The sequence below is a fragment of the Schistocerca piceifrons genome, chromosome 4 (assembly GCF_021461385.2).
Source record: "Schistocerca piceifrons isolate TAMUIC-IGC-003096 chromosome 4, iqSchPice1.1, whole genome shotgun sequence".
Classification (NCBI taxonomy): domain Eukaryota; kingdom Metazoa; phylum Arthropoda; class Insecta; order Orthoptera; family Acrididae; genus Schistocerca; species Schistocerca piceifrons.
In genome coordinates this window covers 170365487-170383936 of record NC_060141.1, presented here as the reverse complement: position 1 = coordinate 170383936, position 18450 = coordinate 170365487, and the positions used below count along the sequence as shown (strand labels likewise).

Below are 18450 nucleotides of genomic sequence, written 5' to 3'. Positions count from 1 at the left end.
ATATAAAATCCTGTGCCACTATGGGAAGTCATATTGGCCAGACGTGTTGTACGGTTAAAGACATATGCAACGAACATAAACAATGTCACACGAGGTTGGGTCAGCCAGAGAAATCTGTGGTTGCTGAACACTGCCTTGACACGGGACACGGCATGAACTATGAAGAAAAGATCCTCTCGTATGCTTCCACATACTGGGACTCCATCATCAAAGAGGCGGTCGAAATACGTATAAGCAATGACCTAATAAATAGAGACATGGGGTTTCACCTGAGCAAAGTCTGGGAGCCAGCCTTGGCGGCACTAAGGAGTCATGAGCTGCAGATTAGCAACTGCACCGAGTCAACGCAGTTGGGAAACCTTAGCGCAGATGCTTAAATAGCGTGCCAACACCTCACGTGTGCGAACGGGGTCCGTCGCTCCTGGCCGCATTCTTCTGCACCGCGGCACGATTCCGCAGAATGTGACCCGCTTCTCCAGCAGAGGGCTCTGGTATTCGATGCCGTCTACGATTGGTCTCCGATGACGTTATGCCCCCGCTGGCGCCTGCGCTGTTCTAGAAAGCCAACATGTAAATTGGCAAGTTTCTCAGCGATGCGACAGTAGTACCTGAAGATGGTGGGCAGTTGTCTCGCTTAAATATTGTGTGGCTTTTACAATATTATTCAGCGTAATTCCTGGGAACTTATCAATACAGTACACTTGTTCGCCCACTACTTGAATACTGCTCACCGGTGTGGGATCTGTACCATATAGGGTTGATAGAAGAGATAGAGAAGATCCAACGGAGAGCAACGCGCTTTGTTACAGGACAATTTAGTAATTGCAAAAGCGTTACGGAGATGATAGATAAACTCTGCAAAAGAGACGCTCAGTAGCTCAGTACGGGCTTTTGTTGAAGTTTCGAGAACATACCTTCACCGAGGAGTCAAGCAGTATATTGCACCCTCCTATATATATCTCGCGAAGAGACTATGAGGATAGAATCAGAGAGATTAGAGCCCACACAGAGGCATACCAACAATCTTTCTTTCCACGAACAATATGAGACTGGAATAGAAGGGAGAACTGATAGAGGTACTCAAGGTATCCTCCGCCACACACTGTCAGGTGGCTTGTGGAGTATGGATGTAGATGTAGCAGAAAAGGAGAGAAATAAAAAGAGTGGGCGTGGTGGTGAAATGATGGCTGTGTAGTGCTGGACTGGGAACAGGGAAGGGGCTGGATAGGTGAGGACAGTGACTAACGAAGGTTGAGGCCAGGAGGGTTATGGGAACATAGGATTTATTGCAGGGAAAGTTTCCACTGCGCAATTCAACAAATGGGTTGTGTAAGGGTGGAACCTACACAATATACCCATCCATCCTTACACAACCCTTGCTCCCAATCCCTTACCTCATAGCTCATACCCCTATAATAGACCTAGATGCAAGACCTGACCCTACTTCCTCCCACCACCACCTACTCCAGTCCGGTCGCTAACATCACCTACCCCATCAAAGGCAGGATTACCTGTGTAATCAGTCATGTGGTCTGCAAGCTAAGCTGCAACCACTGTGCTGCACACTATGTAGCATGACAACCAACAAGATGTCTGTCTGCGTGAGTGCTCACTGACAAACTGTGGCCAAGAAACAAGTGGACCACCCTGTTGCCGAACATGCTGCCAAACATGATATCCTTCATTTCAATGACTGCTTCACAGCTTGTGTATATAGATCCTTCTCACCAACACCAGCTTTTCTGAGTTGCACAGGTGAGAACTTTCCCTGCAATACATCCTACATTCCCGTAACCCTCCTGGCCTCAGACTTTGTTAGTCACTGTTCTCACCCATCCAGCCCCTTCCCTGTTCTCATTCCAACATTACACAGCCATCATTTCACCACCACACCCAGTCTTTTTATTTCTCTCCTTTTCCACTCCTCCCCCCTCCCCACATCTCCCCTGCCCTCAGTGTAATCTGCACCACTTCACTGTCTGCCATGCCCACCATACTATCCCTCCCCCTTCCCCTTCCTGCTCCAGTGTCTCCTCGTTACCCCCACCCAGTTGCCAGTCCCATCATGCACTGGTTCTTCTGCACACAGTGTGGTTTCAATTGCCTGAGACTGCAGTAGAGTAATTGTGAGAGTGTTTTCGTTGTGCCTATATGCGACTCAGCATCTCTGCTATGTGGTAAGTAGCAACTTTCCTTCTCATAATATTGTTACATTTCATCCCGGATTTTCCACTGTTTGGTTAAAGTTATGTTGTTAGGTAGTTCTCATGCCAGATGTGTTGGCCAACTTCTGCAGGATGAACTAGAACATGAATACCAGGTCACAATTATTATTATACCTAATGCTGGTCTGGAGCATGTGACCGAGTATTTAGGATCACTCTGCAAAGACTTCACCAAGGAATACACAGTAGTTATAGAGTTTGGGCCAGATAATAGCATTGTCAGAGATCCTGGTACAATATAGTGTGACCTGGCAAAGACTGCACCAGCATCATGACATACCAATGTTGAGTTTGTATCTGCTCTTAGATGCCATGCCCATCCTTATTTGAGCTCTTGAGCCAGGAGAGTTAATTTGGTGTTGGAACAGCTGCTTATGTTGGGTGCAGAGTTACATATTGGTGAGGTTCCTGTTGATTCTCTCAGTAGATGGGATTATACTAGGCGTGGCCTTCATCTCAACAGGAAAGGGAATGGTAAACTCATTGGGCTAGCAGCAGAAAATTTAAGGAAGGGCAGGAACTGCCATGAGTAGTAAAATACCAGTGGCTACAGGATTCAGAAAAGCACCTTTTTTAGGTTAGGGATGACAGAAAGAAACCAAGTTTTAAGAGAGGTTAAGATTGAAACAAACCCCCAGTTTGAGAAAAAAACCAAACAACATAATTCTGACACATTGCATCAGCATGAACAACTGTCAGTCAAAACTTTTCAGCAATCAGCAGAACTCTTACTTCCTTCCTATTTTAAACCAAAGTCTACAAAGATACCGTGAATTGCTCAATGAATAAAAAAGATATCACGTAAAACAAAAAGGGAATTGTATCTGTCAGTCAGAAACAACTCTGATGTTGTTGCTTTAGCACATTACAAGACATACTGCAAAACATTAAAGACAGTAATATGGGCATCAAAGCAAATACATTACCAGAAGAAGATAGTCACATCAGATAACAAAATAAAGGCATTATGGGATATAGTGAAGGAGGAGACTGGTACTTCCAGACATGGAAAGGGGGAAATAGCATTAAGAGTAAACAATATATTGCTAACAGATGTGTGCAGTGTTGCAAAACTTTTTAACAAACATTTCATAGCTGTTACTGAAAAGATGGGGATATCAGGTGTAGTAGATGCTGCCATGGCGTACCTCAGATCAGACAGTACACATAACTTCACTAACATGATTATGACCCTCACTATTCAAGCAGAAGTATATACAGTACACATAACTTCACTAACATGATTATGACCCTCACTACTCAAGCAGAAGTATACAATATCCATAATAAAATCTTTAAAATCAAAAAATTCTAGTGGTTATGATAAAATATCAGCTAAGTTTATTGAAGATTATGCTTCTGAGTTTAGTATCATAACATATTAAGCTATCTGTGAAACCAGTTGCTTATCAGTGAAATATTTCCTGCATCAGTGAAATATTTCCTGAATGGTTGAAATATGCTGAAGTTATGCCATTGTTTAAGAAAGGAGTTAAAGAAATACCATCATATTTCTGTCCAATTTCAATTTTGCCAGCCTTCCAGAAAATTTTGGTTCAGTTCCTCTGTCTCTGACAGGAAATAAACAGTGCCATTAGAAAAGAGACATGAATTAAGCTATCAAGTGTCATCCAACTGGGAACTAATTACATACGGCATCCCACAAGGTTCCATCACAGTCCTCTTGCTTTTTCTTGTGTACATCAATGACCTTTCATCAATAACATTACCAGATGCCATGTCTGTTTCATGTGCAGATGACACAAACATTGCAATAAATAGGAGATCAGGTATAGACTTAAAAAGATTGATTAATGAAAGTTTCATCGACATTAATAAATGTGTTCTAGCCTATTCTTTGTCACTAAACTTCGAAAAGACACACTACGTGCAGTTCAGAACTTTGAAAAGACACACTACGTGCAGTTCAGAACTTGTAAGATGTTTGCCACCAGTACATGCCTAAAATTTGATAACAAGCAGATAGAAGAAGATGTGGATAGTGTTAAATTATTAGTATTACAGCTTGATAATATATTCAACAGGGAGAAGCACATCACAGAATTGCTGAAGCACCTAAACATAGGTCATATAAAAATGAAAAAGCTGACATACTGTGCTTACTTTCATCCCTTAATGTCATACAGGACTATTTTTTTAGGTAACTCATCAAGCCAAGCTAAAGTCTTCCATGTACAAAAAGTGTAATAAGAATTATTTGTGGTGTGAACTCAAGAACATCCTGCAGAGACCTGTTTGGGGAGCAAGCTTCCATATATATTAATGAAATTTATAATTAAAAATATATATCTTTTTCAAACCAACAGCTCAGCTCATGAAATCAATCCTACAAATAAGAATAGCCTTCAGAAAGATTTAAAGTCACTTACCTTTGTCTAAAAAGATGTGCATTATTCAGGGAACACACTTTTTAAACGATTCTCCAGCAGCCAAAGAGTTAAACTACCAATCAAGTTCAGTTTATAAGAGGAGCCTAAAGGATTTACTGGTATCTACTCCATAGATGGATTTCTTTGTAGAAACAACTGTTTTGTGTGTAATGTAACTGTTAGTACAATCTGACTTCTGTACAAATTCAGTGCAGTAATGCGGTCATTGTAAATAAGTACTGTCAAATGATTCTCATGTTCAGTGTTTATTACCTCATAGATGAAAATATGTTTAAAAATGTTTTGACTCATTCCACATCCATGACAATGATTCAATTTTGGATCTGTGGAAGGTGCATTAGCATACTCTTATTTGTTTTTCATTGTAAATATTTATTGTGTATTCTTGTTCTTCTGATACGTTCTACATCCTGGAGGATCTCCTTGCTATGGATCAATTGTAATGAAAAGTACATCTAATGTAATCTAATTCACATCACTGCCGTTATCTCAATGTTCTTTTCAAATCTGTAGTCATGTATTCCTCCTTGTTTCTTTCCATGGGACAGTTACTCATTTGGGCAGTTCCAGTTGCTCTTACCGTCATTTCCGTTTCATCAAACAGAAACTCTGAAAAAGTTGTCCAAATAGATTTTGTGAAGTTCAGAAGATTGCGGAACAGAAATCATAAGCTGATCTGCCAAGTCCCAAAACTGAATCATCATTTAATCCTTTGATTTACCTTCATAGACTGACATAAGATAAAAGTAAACACTTTGGGAACACCATATGACCCACTGTTTGAATCTGAATCTCAGTGATTTCCCACAAACAATTTGTTTTAGATAATGATGTCTGTAATATTGAACTAGTTGCACATCAGTGCCCAAGCTATACAAAAAACTTGGAATTTCATGAAATTCTTATTTCAGTTGGGATTCTGTTTAGATGTGTGTTATCATCAAAGTGACAGTGGCTCTTGATTTCTAGATACCTCTTGCAGTTCATACACTGCTGTATGCATCTTATATCAAAGTCCTTATCTTGATTCCAATATACTCTTACGTTGGGAGATAATGGTATCCAGTGAAGAGGAGTATATTTAAGAACTTTTTATGCAGTCATTGGATAATTCAAAGCTGGGATTACTCTTCCATGTAGCATATTGGACACTTTCACTGGCAACCAAGTTCAGTGCTCATTCCCCAAAAAATGCTTCAAAGAACTCAACTGCAGACTTTCCTTTTAGCTATGTTACCAAACTGCATTTGTGCTATTCAATTTCTGTTGGATTGGGGTAGGTTTTACTATAAGCTACATCTTCTGTTGTCCATTAGAAGTGATACTAGCTTTCAATTTCGTCTCGCGAGGACTTACACTTTCCTTGTCCTTCCTTTCTTCATTATTGTGAACTTCCATGGTTCCTAACACATCAGCCTGAAGAGTATCTTCTAATATATTTTTGTCAATATCATCAGAGTCATACATCTCATCTGTGCAACCTGGAGGAAGCTCAACAATGTCAATGGTCTCATTCATTTCCATCATGAGAAGAAGCCATGAAATTGGGGTCATTTACAATTTCGCAAGTTTTCTTCATAGAAAACACTTTATAGTAACTCATTGTGTTTGTGGAGAAAAGAAAAAGAAAATGTTGTTTTAGGCACAATCTGCCATGAGCCACAAATGGGAATCAAAATTCAGCGTGTCCTCATAAGAGAATAAAATAAGTGTTGGATATAAATAACTGATAAACATCTTCTAAAACAATTACAGAACACATCAGTAGACAGGTGCTGGAAGTTATTTACATAATAATGTAACATACGCTGCTTTGAAAATGTTCAACTCTTGTAACTCAGAAAATTCTCACTTCTTCACACAAATAATCCTGTACAGCTCACTTGTTTAACAAGAACTGACTGACAATTAATGCACAAACTCAACATATACCTAGTCAAGAATGCAAAATAATAACAATTACTACCCTCATGATTACAAATACAAAATTTCCATTGCAGAGACAAATCCCCAAGTGGGGATCAGGACAGTTAATGTGTTAAGCTACTAACAGTAGATGAACAGCAGCTACGTAACAAAACTGAAGAGATGGCAGCTTTTTTCAAAGTAGCAGCTTTCTTACTGATCTACTCAAAAAATTTGAGTGGTATAAGGGCAAAGCATGAAGTGATACAGTGATAATTTTACTGTCAATATGGTTTATAGATTAAGTTTTTTTGTTGTCCTTGTCATGTGTTAATGTATACCTTGCCTTGTGCCCAATCCCTGAAGTTTCACCAGTCTGATGGGATCTACAGAACTGAATGAGTGAACGAATTTATATAGATTCAGATCTGTCACTTTTTTCAGGAATATGTATGCCTTTCATATTAAGAACGTTTTCTGCTGCTGCTTCTCTATTATGATTGTTTCAGGTGGTTGAGAGTCCATAATGCTGTTGAAATGAGCTTGGCAAACAGTAATAATAATTGTGTAAGTGAAATCATGTGTGCAAAGTGGTGCGAGTAGTGTTGTGTCAGTGATGACAGAATGTGCATGTATGCACACACACATAACTCAATAGTGATAAAAATATGAGCTATAACATAAGATTTTCATTGTTGTTGAATATAATTGAGACAAAAATTTGTTTCCCTGTTATATTATGTAATTCTGCATATTATGCACCTCGCTGAAGGGACATGCCCATCCCACCGTACTACAAATTTATGAAAGGAAGAATAAATGTTATTATCTCTATTAGAGCCTAAATTAGTGAAATAAAATTTTACTAGTCACTACCTTCACGTTACTATGGAAGTGAAATAATATGATTAAAGAACAAATATTGCTGAAAAGGGCCTTACAGTTCACCTTCACTGCTACAGGTCCTGCATGATGATAAACCTGCCCCAACACACACAAACACCTGCATACGTGTCTTGTATAATGTGGTCAAAGAAGACAATATAGCTGTTTATGCGGCTATCAACTGCACACTGCCTAAACTGTACCTCTACTACTTCCATTATTTATATTCCACCAAGAACTTTCCATTACCATATTTAAGTGTACAATTAGTACGGTGGTGTAAAAATAAACAATATGGGAGAATATGGGAGCATCAAACCAAATCATTGACCCATAGTTTCAGCTACAGGAATCAAACCAATTAAGGAATAAAGATAAAGAATGAAACTTGACCTTCCAGCCTGAAGGAAAAGTCTGATTCTGAACCGAGAGATTCTGCTAAATACATACAAAGCTTTGCTATGTTGGTGATATGAATGGCTGAAAGCAAGGAGAAACTACTGTCATTATGATTCTTCAATTTCTCCAGGCATATTTTATGATGAAATAAATCTCAGGTGAACAGCCTGGTATGAGTGTGCATTGGACACAATATTTCGGCAATCGACTGCATTGCATCATCAGGTGCGCTGATGTACTGACCAACAATGGGCCAGCGCCATGTATATATAGGACAATCCCCATCCCGCTCCTCCCTCAGGTGCTTCCTGTAAGTTGGTGCGATCCACGTCCTGTGTGCGGTCCAGGTACAGCGTCCATTCTCCCGCCGTCTGGGCTCTGCATCCTAGGTCTTCTCATTCAGGAGGGTCTGCTGGCACCGCTCTCGTTGCTCTTCCCTCCTCCCCCGAAGTTGGTACACTCTGGGAAATATCCTTTTTCTTCTTAATCTGGGTGATCGCGGGTTCCCACACCTTGCTAAGGACGTAACCGCAGTCACGATTTAGTTGTGACTCCCTTACTCTGATTTCCAATCTGGACCATCTGAAGACCATGTTTCAGAGGAATGGTTACAAGGAAGGGCAAATTCGTAAGGCTCTACATCCTGCAGCACCAGTGGAAACAGAGGATGAACCTCAGGAGGAGAAGACCTAGGACGCAGCGCCCAGACAGCGGGAGAACGGACGCTGTACCTGGACCGCACACGGGGTGCGGACCACACCGACTCATAGGAAGTGCCTGAGGAAGGAGCGGGAGGGGGATTGTCCTATATACACATGGCTGCCACTCAGTACATCAGCGCACCTGATGATGGCAACATGGTCGATTGCCGAAATATTGTGTCCTATTCACACTCATACCAGGCTGTTCACCCGAGGTTTATTTCATTACAGTCATTACATTTCCTGTGGTCATGAAACTTTGGTATAAATTGCAGTGGAAAAACACAAAAATATGTGACCTAGTGTCTCTGCAAGTTGGAGGAGATCTTGGGATAGTGGTTCCGATGTATGAGTTTTGTGTGCACGTACCACATTGTCTTCGTCTTCTTCTGCTTTTGTTCCACAACTGCACATAGTTGGCGTGGTTATAATGCATTTGGGATTTGACATGGTTAACTTGAAAAGGGCCGGATTACCTTCCTGTCATCACTCTGATGTCCTCCCCCCCCCCAGGGACAGAACATGTGTATCCAAACTATCTGCATGTATTATTAGTCATGTGACAGTGAGTGAAATTTTTCTAAATATTTTTGAAGCAGGACTTGAGTGCAAGCCTGATATTCACCTATGGGAAATGGAAAAACACCTAAAAACCACATCCAGGCTAGCCTGGACACTGACCCTCATCGTTAATCTGCATGGTGGATTCAATCTGGGGCCAGCGCACTGGTGGATTTAATCTGGGGCCGGCGCACCTCTCCATCCTGGAAGCAGCGGTTTAACATGCATGGCTATCCAAGTGAGTATGCATGTAGCACACTGTATTTTAATTATTTCAAAACTAAGCTTCTGATATGTCTGAAATGAAAAGTTTAAACAAGCACTGTGTATTATCTGACAGGGAGACATGCCCTTATATTGTGAAAATTATTCAAGAACTTTGGATTGCTCAGTGAACAGTAGATAGACACTTGTAGAGAACTATTAGGAGAGACTGAAAAACAAACACATAAATGAGGCATAGGCTGAAGTGAAATGACCTAGTAGATAGTGTCGGAAGTTCCATGCGGCTTTTCATGGATGATGCTGTAGTACACAGACAAGTTGCAGCATTAGAAAATTGCAGCTAAATGCAGGAAGATCTGCAGTGGATAGGCACTTGGTGCAGGGAGTGGCAACTGACCCTTAACATAGACAAATGTAATGTATTACGAATACATAGAAAGAAGGATCCTTTATTGTATGATTATATGATAGCGGAACAAACACTGGTAGCAGTTACTTCTGTAAAATATCTGGGAGTATGCATACGGAATGATTTTAAGTGGAATGATCATATAATTAATTGTTGGTAAGGCGGGTGCCAGGTTGAGATTCATTGGGAAAGTCCTTAGAAAATGTAGTCCATCGGTGGCTTACAAAATATTGGTTCGACCTATACCTGGGTATTGCTCATCAGTGTGGGATCCATACCAGGTCGGGTTGACAGAGGAGATAGAGAAGATACAAAGAAGAGTGGCACGTTTTGTCACAGGGTTATTTGGTAAGCGTGATAGCATTACAGAGATGTTTAGGAAGCTCAAGTGGCAGACTCTGCAAGAGAGGCGCTCTGCATCGCGGTGTAGCTTGATGTCCAGGTTTCGAGAGGGTGCGTTTCTCGATGAGGTATCGAATATATTGCTTCCCCCTACTTATACCTCCTGAGGAGATCACGAATGTAAAATTAGAGAGATTCGAGCGCACATGGAGGCTTTCCGGCAGTTGTTCTTCCCGCAAACCATACGCAACTGGAACAGGAAAGGGAGGTAATGACAGTGGCATGTAAAGTGCCCTCCGCCACACACCATTGGGTGGCTTGCGGAGTATAAATATAGATGTAGATGTAGATGTAGAAAGGTGTAACTGTGTGTGCAATGAAAATGAAATGGTGATAAATGGGACACGTAGCCAAGAGAATGTATGGTGGATGTGTCACAGAAGTTCTTTGTTTGATTTGATGAGTTAAGGAAAGCCAAAGATGGTGCATATTGGAAGGTGAGGAGATGACATCAGAAAGCATGCAGGAGCAGCATGGATGTGTAGTACTGAAGACTGTAATACAGAATTCTAGACTAAACCTTTGTGTAGCACTGGATATAAAATAATGAGAATGACGAAAAGATGTAGTGGGGCAGGAATTATCCATTGTCAGACTATTAGCATAGTACAGTTGGGCAGAGATTGTACTAAGTGCATCACGAGCTGAATGTAGTGTCATTACACAGCTGTGGAGAAGATTCCAAGATGGAGAAAATTAATCAACACTAATGAAGGTAAGGTCAACTGCTTACTACATTTCAGTGTCAGGATCATTATCTTGCTGTGAGTTCATAAATACATCCAAGAAGAACGGTACCTGCCACACCTAAAGATATGGGGTGCCCTGTGGGTCACATATCTCCTGCCAGTGTATCACAAACTTCAAGAAATTGATCTCTACATTCAGCAACCAGATGCAGCCCCCTGACACAATTTCAGCTTTAATACCTCCACTACTGGTTATTGGTCACCACTAGAGGACTCTCAATCAGCAGTGAGATGTTTAAAGCCTTATAATATGGCCAAACTGCAATATGGATAGTTCCTCGTTCCTCTGTATCTTGTATTGTCATGTGAGAGCATTAAACCCATGAGATATTCTGTACACTACTGACAGAGGCGGCACAACTCCAGGTACTTACCATCCCCTTCTAGTTTTTGATGCATGTAAGACACACCACCAAGTCACGTCACAAAGTTGTCAGGACATCTTTGAGTGCACAAATTATCACTGTATATCATATTGTTTCACGGATATCTATGATCTCTTAATTTATGGGAATGAGTACACATTTTTCTACAGCTGCGACTTTTGGAATAATTTTAATTTGTCTAGAAAAGACCAGAAGTTAGTGGGATTGAATGGACACTTCTTTGACTAAATACTTATAGTTGTGCAAACAGCCTCATACCAAGTCATTCAGATGCTGATTGCACTACCTGTGATGCAACAAGTGAGTTGCATAACTGGTGCATCATCAATGACTTCTGTCTGTGAACACCCTCAACCCCATCCTCCCTCTGCCCCCCCTAGCAACTGTCCAAAGTCTCCATTAATGCATTCCATAGTATGCTAATCCAAACCCTGTCATACTATTAGGAGTGGTATGATCATCACACTAAAGTAAGATGCACCCCCAGTGAAGTACTTAATATCATTCTCAGTTGTTTATATGAGGCTGCAGTTCAAACTGTTGACCACATCCCTAGTAATCACAATGTGACCTTTAACAACATCTTTCTCAGATAAGCTAAATAATTGATGGTGTGGAATCCTGCACTTGGGTTGGAGATGCACGTTATTTGGGTATTGCACCCAGGGAATTCTGCATCGATATTGATACATCTCATATATCGATGGCCTAGTAAGAGCCTCTCTTTATTGGCCTATAAGCTTTATCCCACAGTCAACTAGGAGTTACAAATTTTGATTCCATCTGCCTGCTAATGTTAATTTTTAAGGTTTCCAAAAAACTGTTCCCAACAGTGTTAGAATTAGTCTAAGAAATTCGGTGTGATACATAAACAGAGGTTCCCAAATCTCAGGCAGTAGCTCTGCATGGCCTGGGATTTGCGTGGTATTTACAAATTAAATTTATTTTTAGCATTGAGAACATAATTCTAGTATCAACATCCATTAGATAAGTTAAAGAGTAAAGAAGCTACTACTTGTTATGTTTAAGAGCTAGAATATGATCACCTATGTACCTCTCACTGTCTTTTCTTTATTTCCATGTGTCTTTTAGGTTGTTTCTGTCTTCTTTCCTATCATAATTAGTATTTGCATACCATTTCATCAGCAAAGTGTTTCAGCATGTGAGATTATACTAGTTTGATGAGTACTCATCTTTCTTAATTCCAATTTTGTGTTTTACTATATAACCTTATAACAAGTTTAATGTAACTACTACAATATACAGATTGTTTAAAGCTCCAAGGTGGGGAAAATCCATTAGGTTCTCGACATTGCTCACAGCTTTACATTAAAAGTGTAGAGTAATTAGATGAAGGGTGCCTTTCCCACTGATAGACCGACCTACACAAGTTTGCTATATGTAGAGGCATTGGTAACCTGGAGGAGGTAGCAGAGGACTTCAGTGTTAAATAAAGGATCCAAAAAATGCTTGTATTTTTGTAACTATTTTATTGAATACACCAGTACACTGTGACATTAGCAAACTTAAAGGAGCACATATGTTATATCTAGACTGTGATTGATCTGGGTGAGACTTGGGAAAGGGAGGTAATATGTAAATATCTTATAAATAAGTTGACATGCTGGGAAAACTGCACATTATACTCTCTAAATGCAGAACAATTGTTACTATTCACTGTCCGTAAGTTCCACATTTAGATGTTAAGAAATCTGACTCCAGTTTTGCCAACATAATGTGTCTAAATAAGATAGGATCATCCGTTATATGCAGCATTTTGTTATGTGCAAGGAATTAAAGTCTTACATTTGTTTGTCCATCTGTGGGAACGTGAAACTAGAAAAGAGAACAGCATAAAATTATGTACTCCAGTGATCACATATCTTCATGCTTACTCAGCAAAGGAATGCATTACCATAATTTTCTCTAAGGAAAGATAAGCAAATTCATTCTTGTACATACATACATGTAAGTCAAACACACACGCCTAAATAAAGTTGTTAAGAAAATTATCTTTGGCACTCAATAAACCATGAAAACAAAATATTAAACCAAAAAGGACATCAGAATACATCAATGTCTATTTAGTACAAATGTATGTTGATACAGTATACTATATTACATTTCACATACAAAGAGCAGTAGAAAATACAACTGTGGAGCCAAGATTATGTGTGTCTATATGGTTTAGCTTACATTGAATGAAAAAAAACTGAAAATAATTAACTTAACAACATGTTACTCCCACACATTAAACTTGCCAGTGATCAACAAAAAAGCAATATGAAGTGAAACTCATACTGAAATGTAACTAACAGAAAAGTAAGTTTTTATCACTACCACATCAATATCTTTATAATTTTCAGCAACATTAAAAACAGTAAAGTATGGCGTGATATAACATCAAAAACATCTGTTACTTTTTTCAAGTACACAGAAGAAATATTTGAAAATTGTTGATTTATGTTGTAATGATGTTTTCATAACCCATTTATAACAATTACATTGTCCATTAAATGAAAATAAAATATTTGCTCGCCGTACACAACACACAGTGACATATTTGGAATCACAGTGATTTTTGAACTGGCTCAGGAGCAGATTAATGCCACCACACACTAAATTAACAATGATACAGTCACAGCTAATCATGGAAGTTAATTCTGCTATACAAACAGCATTACTTAAGAAACTGTTGCATCAGACCTGTGTGCGTGAAGCTTACTGTCAATAAGTGGATCCAAGCCAGAGAGCTTTAGTGTGTCACGTCCTGGTTCTGTGTCTGACTACATAATGCTAATTGATATACTGTACATGATATTACTTATTGCATCATGGTATCTACTCTACTATTTAGCTCTATGTGTGTCATATGTTTAACAGTTCAGTGCCGTATATCCCTTAACCCAAATAAAACTGAAGGTTACAGATATTAACTAAACATGCCATTTAGGGTGATACCTGTTACTGAAACAAAGCCATTTAATTTTGGCATTCCTGACAGTTTACTAAAAATTTACTAAAATGTGTTGATGGTACATCACATAATCAAATAGTCAGAAAACTGGAAGGCACTTCACTACTTTTTGAACACATTTAAGCCAAGAGTATTAACAACAATGGACATTCTTTGCTACTTACATGATGTTATTGTGAACTTTGCAGTACAACCTATTCCCGAGAACATTCACTGTTATGAGCTAGGCACGATTTGATGAATGCTATGAAAATTGCTTATGTCCACTAGTAATACAAATATGTTTGCAAAAATTCATTTATCAAGAATATGGTTGCCTACAAATTCACTGCATTGTGTCTTTCTTTTCACAGCTATTTTCTTAATTCCTTAAACTGATTTTATAAGCAAAATGAATTTCAAGGCCACTTCTTTGTAATTTCTCAATTATCACTTTGTTTTTGTGTGGTTGTGTCAACAATTTTATTATTTCAATCTTGGCATACCCCAATGGCAGGAAGGCATTTCCAAATAATTTTCTACTTTTACTACCAATATAAATTTTGTACATATCTTTCTTCAATAAACAAACAAATCACAAAAATAAGTATGTATTGGTATTTTTTTGTTTGTTTGTGTGTTTGTGATACATTTTAATCTACACCTGACTAGGCTATACTGGCATTTACAAGGAAGGACAAAATTAAGACAATAATAACATGACGCACAATGCAGATTGTTCAGATTAAGTGGGGATGTCCCACACACAACATACACACATTGAGGATACAAACACTAAACAGACACCGACACTTGTTGCGGTGATAATATACACTCTTTTATCACTGTCACTCTTCCTATATTCACAAAATATAAACAGGTCTATATGCTATATATATTTATATATCAATCCTTTCTTGAAGTCATAATTAAGATCTTGTTAGCTCACTTTGTGAGAACATTTTGTAATAGATTCTTGATAATAAACCTCCAACAACAACCGCAATTTTCATTTCCCTGTAATATATGTTGGCAAAACACTTTATTCAGTTCTCTATCTACACTTACTCTGATTAAAAATATATAAACTAATGTTACATGAATAATTAATAAATAATTCTTTTTGTTGATTAGGGTTCTGTATATGACATTAAACAAAAACAAGATAAATTGTGTAACTGTAAGCAATGTTTGGCCACAGTGATTTCATATGTAATAATGATACAAAATATCATGAGATAATCACTTGGTACACATAACAATCATTATAACTTTGGTATTTTTCTAAACGAGAGAAATATGAACATAACATTGATTGGTCTGTACACTATAAACGTGAAGGGATCTTCTGACACTGTGTTGCGTTTGTACTGGAAACAATGGAAGCCTCTCAGTTTTTTTTTTTTTTTTTTTTGTGCTGAAGGAGAAAGTGGGATTACAGAAGCAATCCCCGCGTGATTGGGTGCATTTGTCAAGCTATTGTTACTTATCCTAAACAGACACTTAAGGATTTCAGCACTACGTGATATATATGTGAAAGTAATATTATATTATTTCAATGATTACACCTGTAACTACATAACTGTACTATTGCATCAGTATGTACTTGTGAGAAGGAAATATTACACCCATCACGCGAGCTGACTGCCAATCTAACTGCTGGTCAAGTGCTAACAAAACAATGATACATATTTTAAACAGATACAGCTTTATTCATTTATTTAACACCCTTGAAAACATAAAATTGTTCCAATACAATACTGTGAAATGATATGAAATGCTTATCAAGTATTGTTGGGTGGGGAACTAATGTCATATATAACATTTCTACTACAGATATATTACTCAAATTGTTGTTCTACTTTAATCCATAAACCAGGACTCTGAAAATTAAATATTCTATAAATACTTTTTGGAAGGTTTGTGTTTTCTTTGTCACCATATTCTATAGCTACCACAATAGTCTTTGATGGACCTCACCATTTTTGGCTAGAAAACGGTCTTATACTTTTAAAAAACGTTAACTGTAATACACACAGTAATCTAGATGTTTTACTAGATCTACCCTTCTACACAGTGGTACCACAAGTCCAAAAATTTGACAGAGCTTCACTCATCTTGTGCCTCCACTGAAGATTCAAGCTTGACAGGCACTGGAGTAGTTTCCTTTGTTTCTTTGACAAGATTCTGTGGAGAGCTGCCAACATTGGGACTCTTCACTATCTCTTCAATGTCCTCCTGGAAGAGGGTCTCAGGACGTGGGGAAGCAAAACTCGGTGGTGGCTTGTATGGCATTCCACCACCCAAGCCGACAGAAGCGAGTGGAGACGGAACAGCAGGTGGGCTAGGTGAACCAGAGACTGCTGGACTGGCTCCTCCGTTGGAAGTGGCCGGGTGTGAGTGGGTGTGTGGAGGAGGGAGGCACAGCCCCAGGCTCCCTGCCAGGCCGGCGACAGTGGCATCTGTTGCTCCGACAGAGCACATCTGCTGCCGCAGGCCTTGCGCCATCACGGCCACAGCTGCGGCCGCTGCTACTCCGGGTGACATAGTTGTTTCTGGCCCATTTGTGCAAGATGGACCACTTTCTGTACCGGTACCATAGCCTTGTAGGGTCTCCTGCATTTGCTGCTGAGAAATTATGTTTTATTAAAACCTTGCAACAAAAATGTAATTAAAAAAGACATGATACATGAAAATTAAGAACAGAGAGAATTTAGCAATCAGGACTATGTTAAACACCCCTCAATAAAAACAATACTTCTCATGATTTGGAAACTGGCGCACCAACTGAAAATCTTGACTCTCAAGTGGACAATAAATTGAAATGGAAAATAGACTCTGACAATCTCTTTGAAATTTCAGTTCATCTTGTTTCTTGTTTATAAATATTTCTTAGTATGTCTTAAACAACACATATTTCCACATTTATTTGTTTATATCTGATGGGATACACAGTCTCTTGTGGGATAAGAATTTACATACCAAGAAAACTTATGGAATAGTGAACAAAAAAATGATTTTATATAAAAACTAAAGAAATCAATATCAGAACAAACAAACAGAAAATGCACTGCAAATGGAGGCATACAACTAAAAACAGGAGGGATTTGTATTACAATAAATCAGATAATGATAGACACAGTTACATCAAAAGTCACACTCAGTGGGGAAAACAAAATGTCACATAATTCTTGACAGAATTCACAATATCATAGAATGTATTCAAAGACACTTCACTCCTCCTGAAATTCACCACAAACAATGAATCTTGACAACTGCTACAGAACATCTGACAATTGCTAAGAAACATCCAACCAATGATAATAAAAGGAAATGTACGGGGTAAGATGTGTTAACTGTAGCAAAGTCTGTCCGCAAACATTCTGTATGCATTCAACAGTTCATGTAGTATGGTGTTTCATGATCATTGTTGAGGAACCAATTGATGTAACATTCTGTGTGGTACAGCAATATGTCTGCAAGACATCATTTGTGGCTTATGATTGCAAATGAGCAGCTGGACAGCTCGAAGCCAGTCAAAGTGTTACTATGATTACCACAGTAATGAATTTGTCCAAAGTGTCATCTCGTGATTAAAAAAGGCTGCTGAAGATGGAAATGCCATGCGAAAGCATGCCAATGGGTGTGGACAGATTACCACACCACAAGAGGATCAATATGTAGCCCTAGTGATGAAAAGGAAAGGACACACCACTCCTTGACAATTTGCTACAGACCTCACAATCGCTACCGGTACACGTGTCTCAGCCAGAACCAATTCTCAACACCTACGTCAGGCTGCTTTGTACACTCAGAAGCCTATTAAATGCATCCCACTTCAACCATGCCATCATTGAGAAAGGGTTTGTTGGTGCAGGGAGCATGTTGGTTGGGGTCAGCAATAGTGGTCCAGAGTGCTGTTCTATGAGGAATCCCACTCCACTGTGGAAAGTGATTCTGACTACCAATTAGTGTGGAAAGTGTGTGGAACACATTTCACACCACAGAATGTTCATGAAAGTTATCAGTATGGCCTAGAAATTATGGTGTAGGCAGGTATTATGTGCAATGGCCAAACACCGTTGCATATCTTCGTGTGAGGTACCACTACAACACAGCAATATTGCAGAGATTTTATTCTGGATCATTCCATCTATTTAGAGGTGTGGTACGCCCCAACTGTCTGTTTATGGATGAGAATCACTGGCCCATTGAGGTGACTGACACACTGGAAAG

The 18450-nt window shown here is 39.0% G+C and overlaps 1 protein-coding gene across 1 annotated transcript in view; it reads right to left on the bottom strand.

Annotated features, from left to right (window-relative positions):
• Positions 1-15569: 15569 nt before the first annotated feature.
• LOC124795699 (protein bric-a-brac 1-like) overlaps positions 15570-18450 on the bottom strand; it is an 837236-nt gene continuing 834355 nt past the window's right edge. Inside the window, exon 9 of the mRNA XM_047259779.1 lies at positions 15570-16839. Within this exon, the coding sequence (XP_047115735.1) occupies positions 16324-16839 (516 nt within the window). The 3' untranslated portion in view covers positions 15570-16323. The remainder of the gene's footprint in view (positions 16840-18450) is intronic.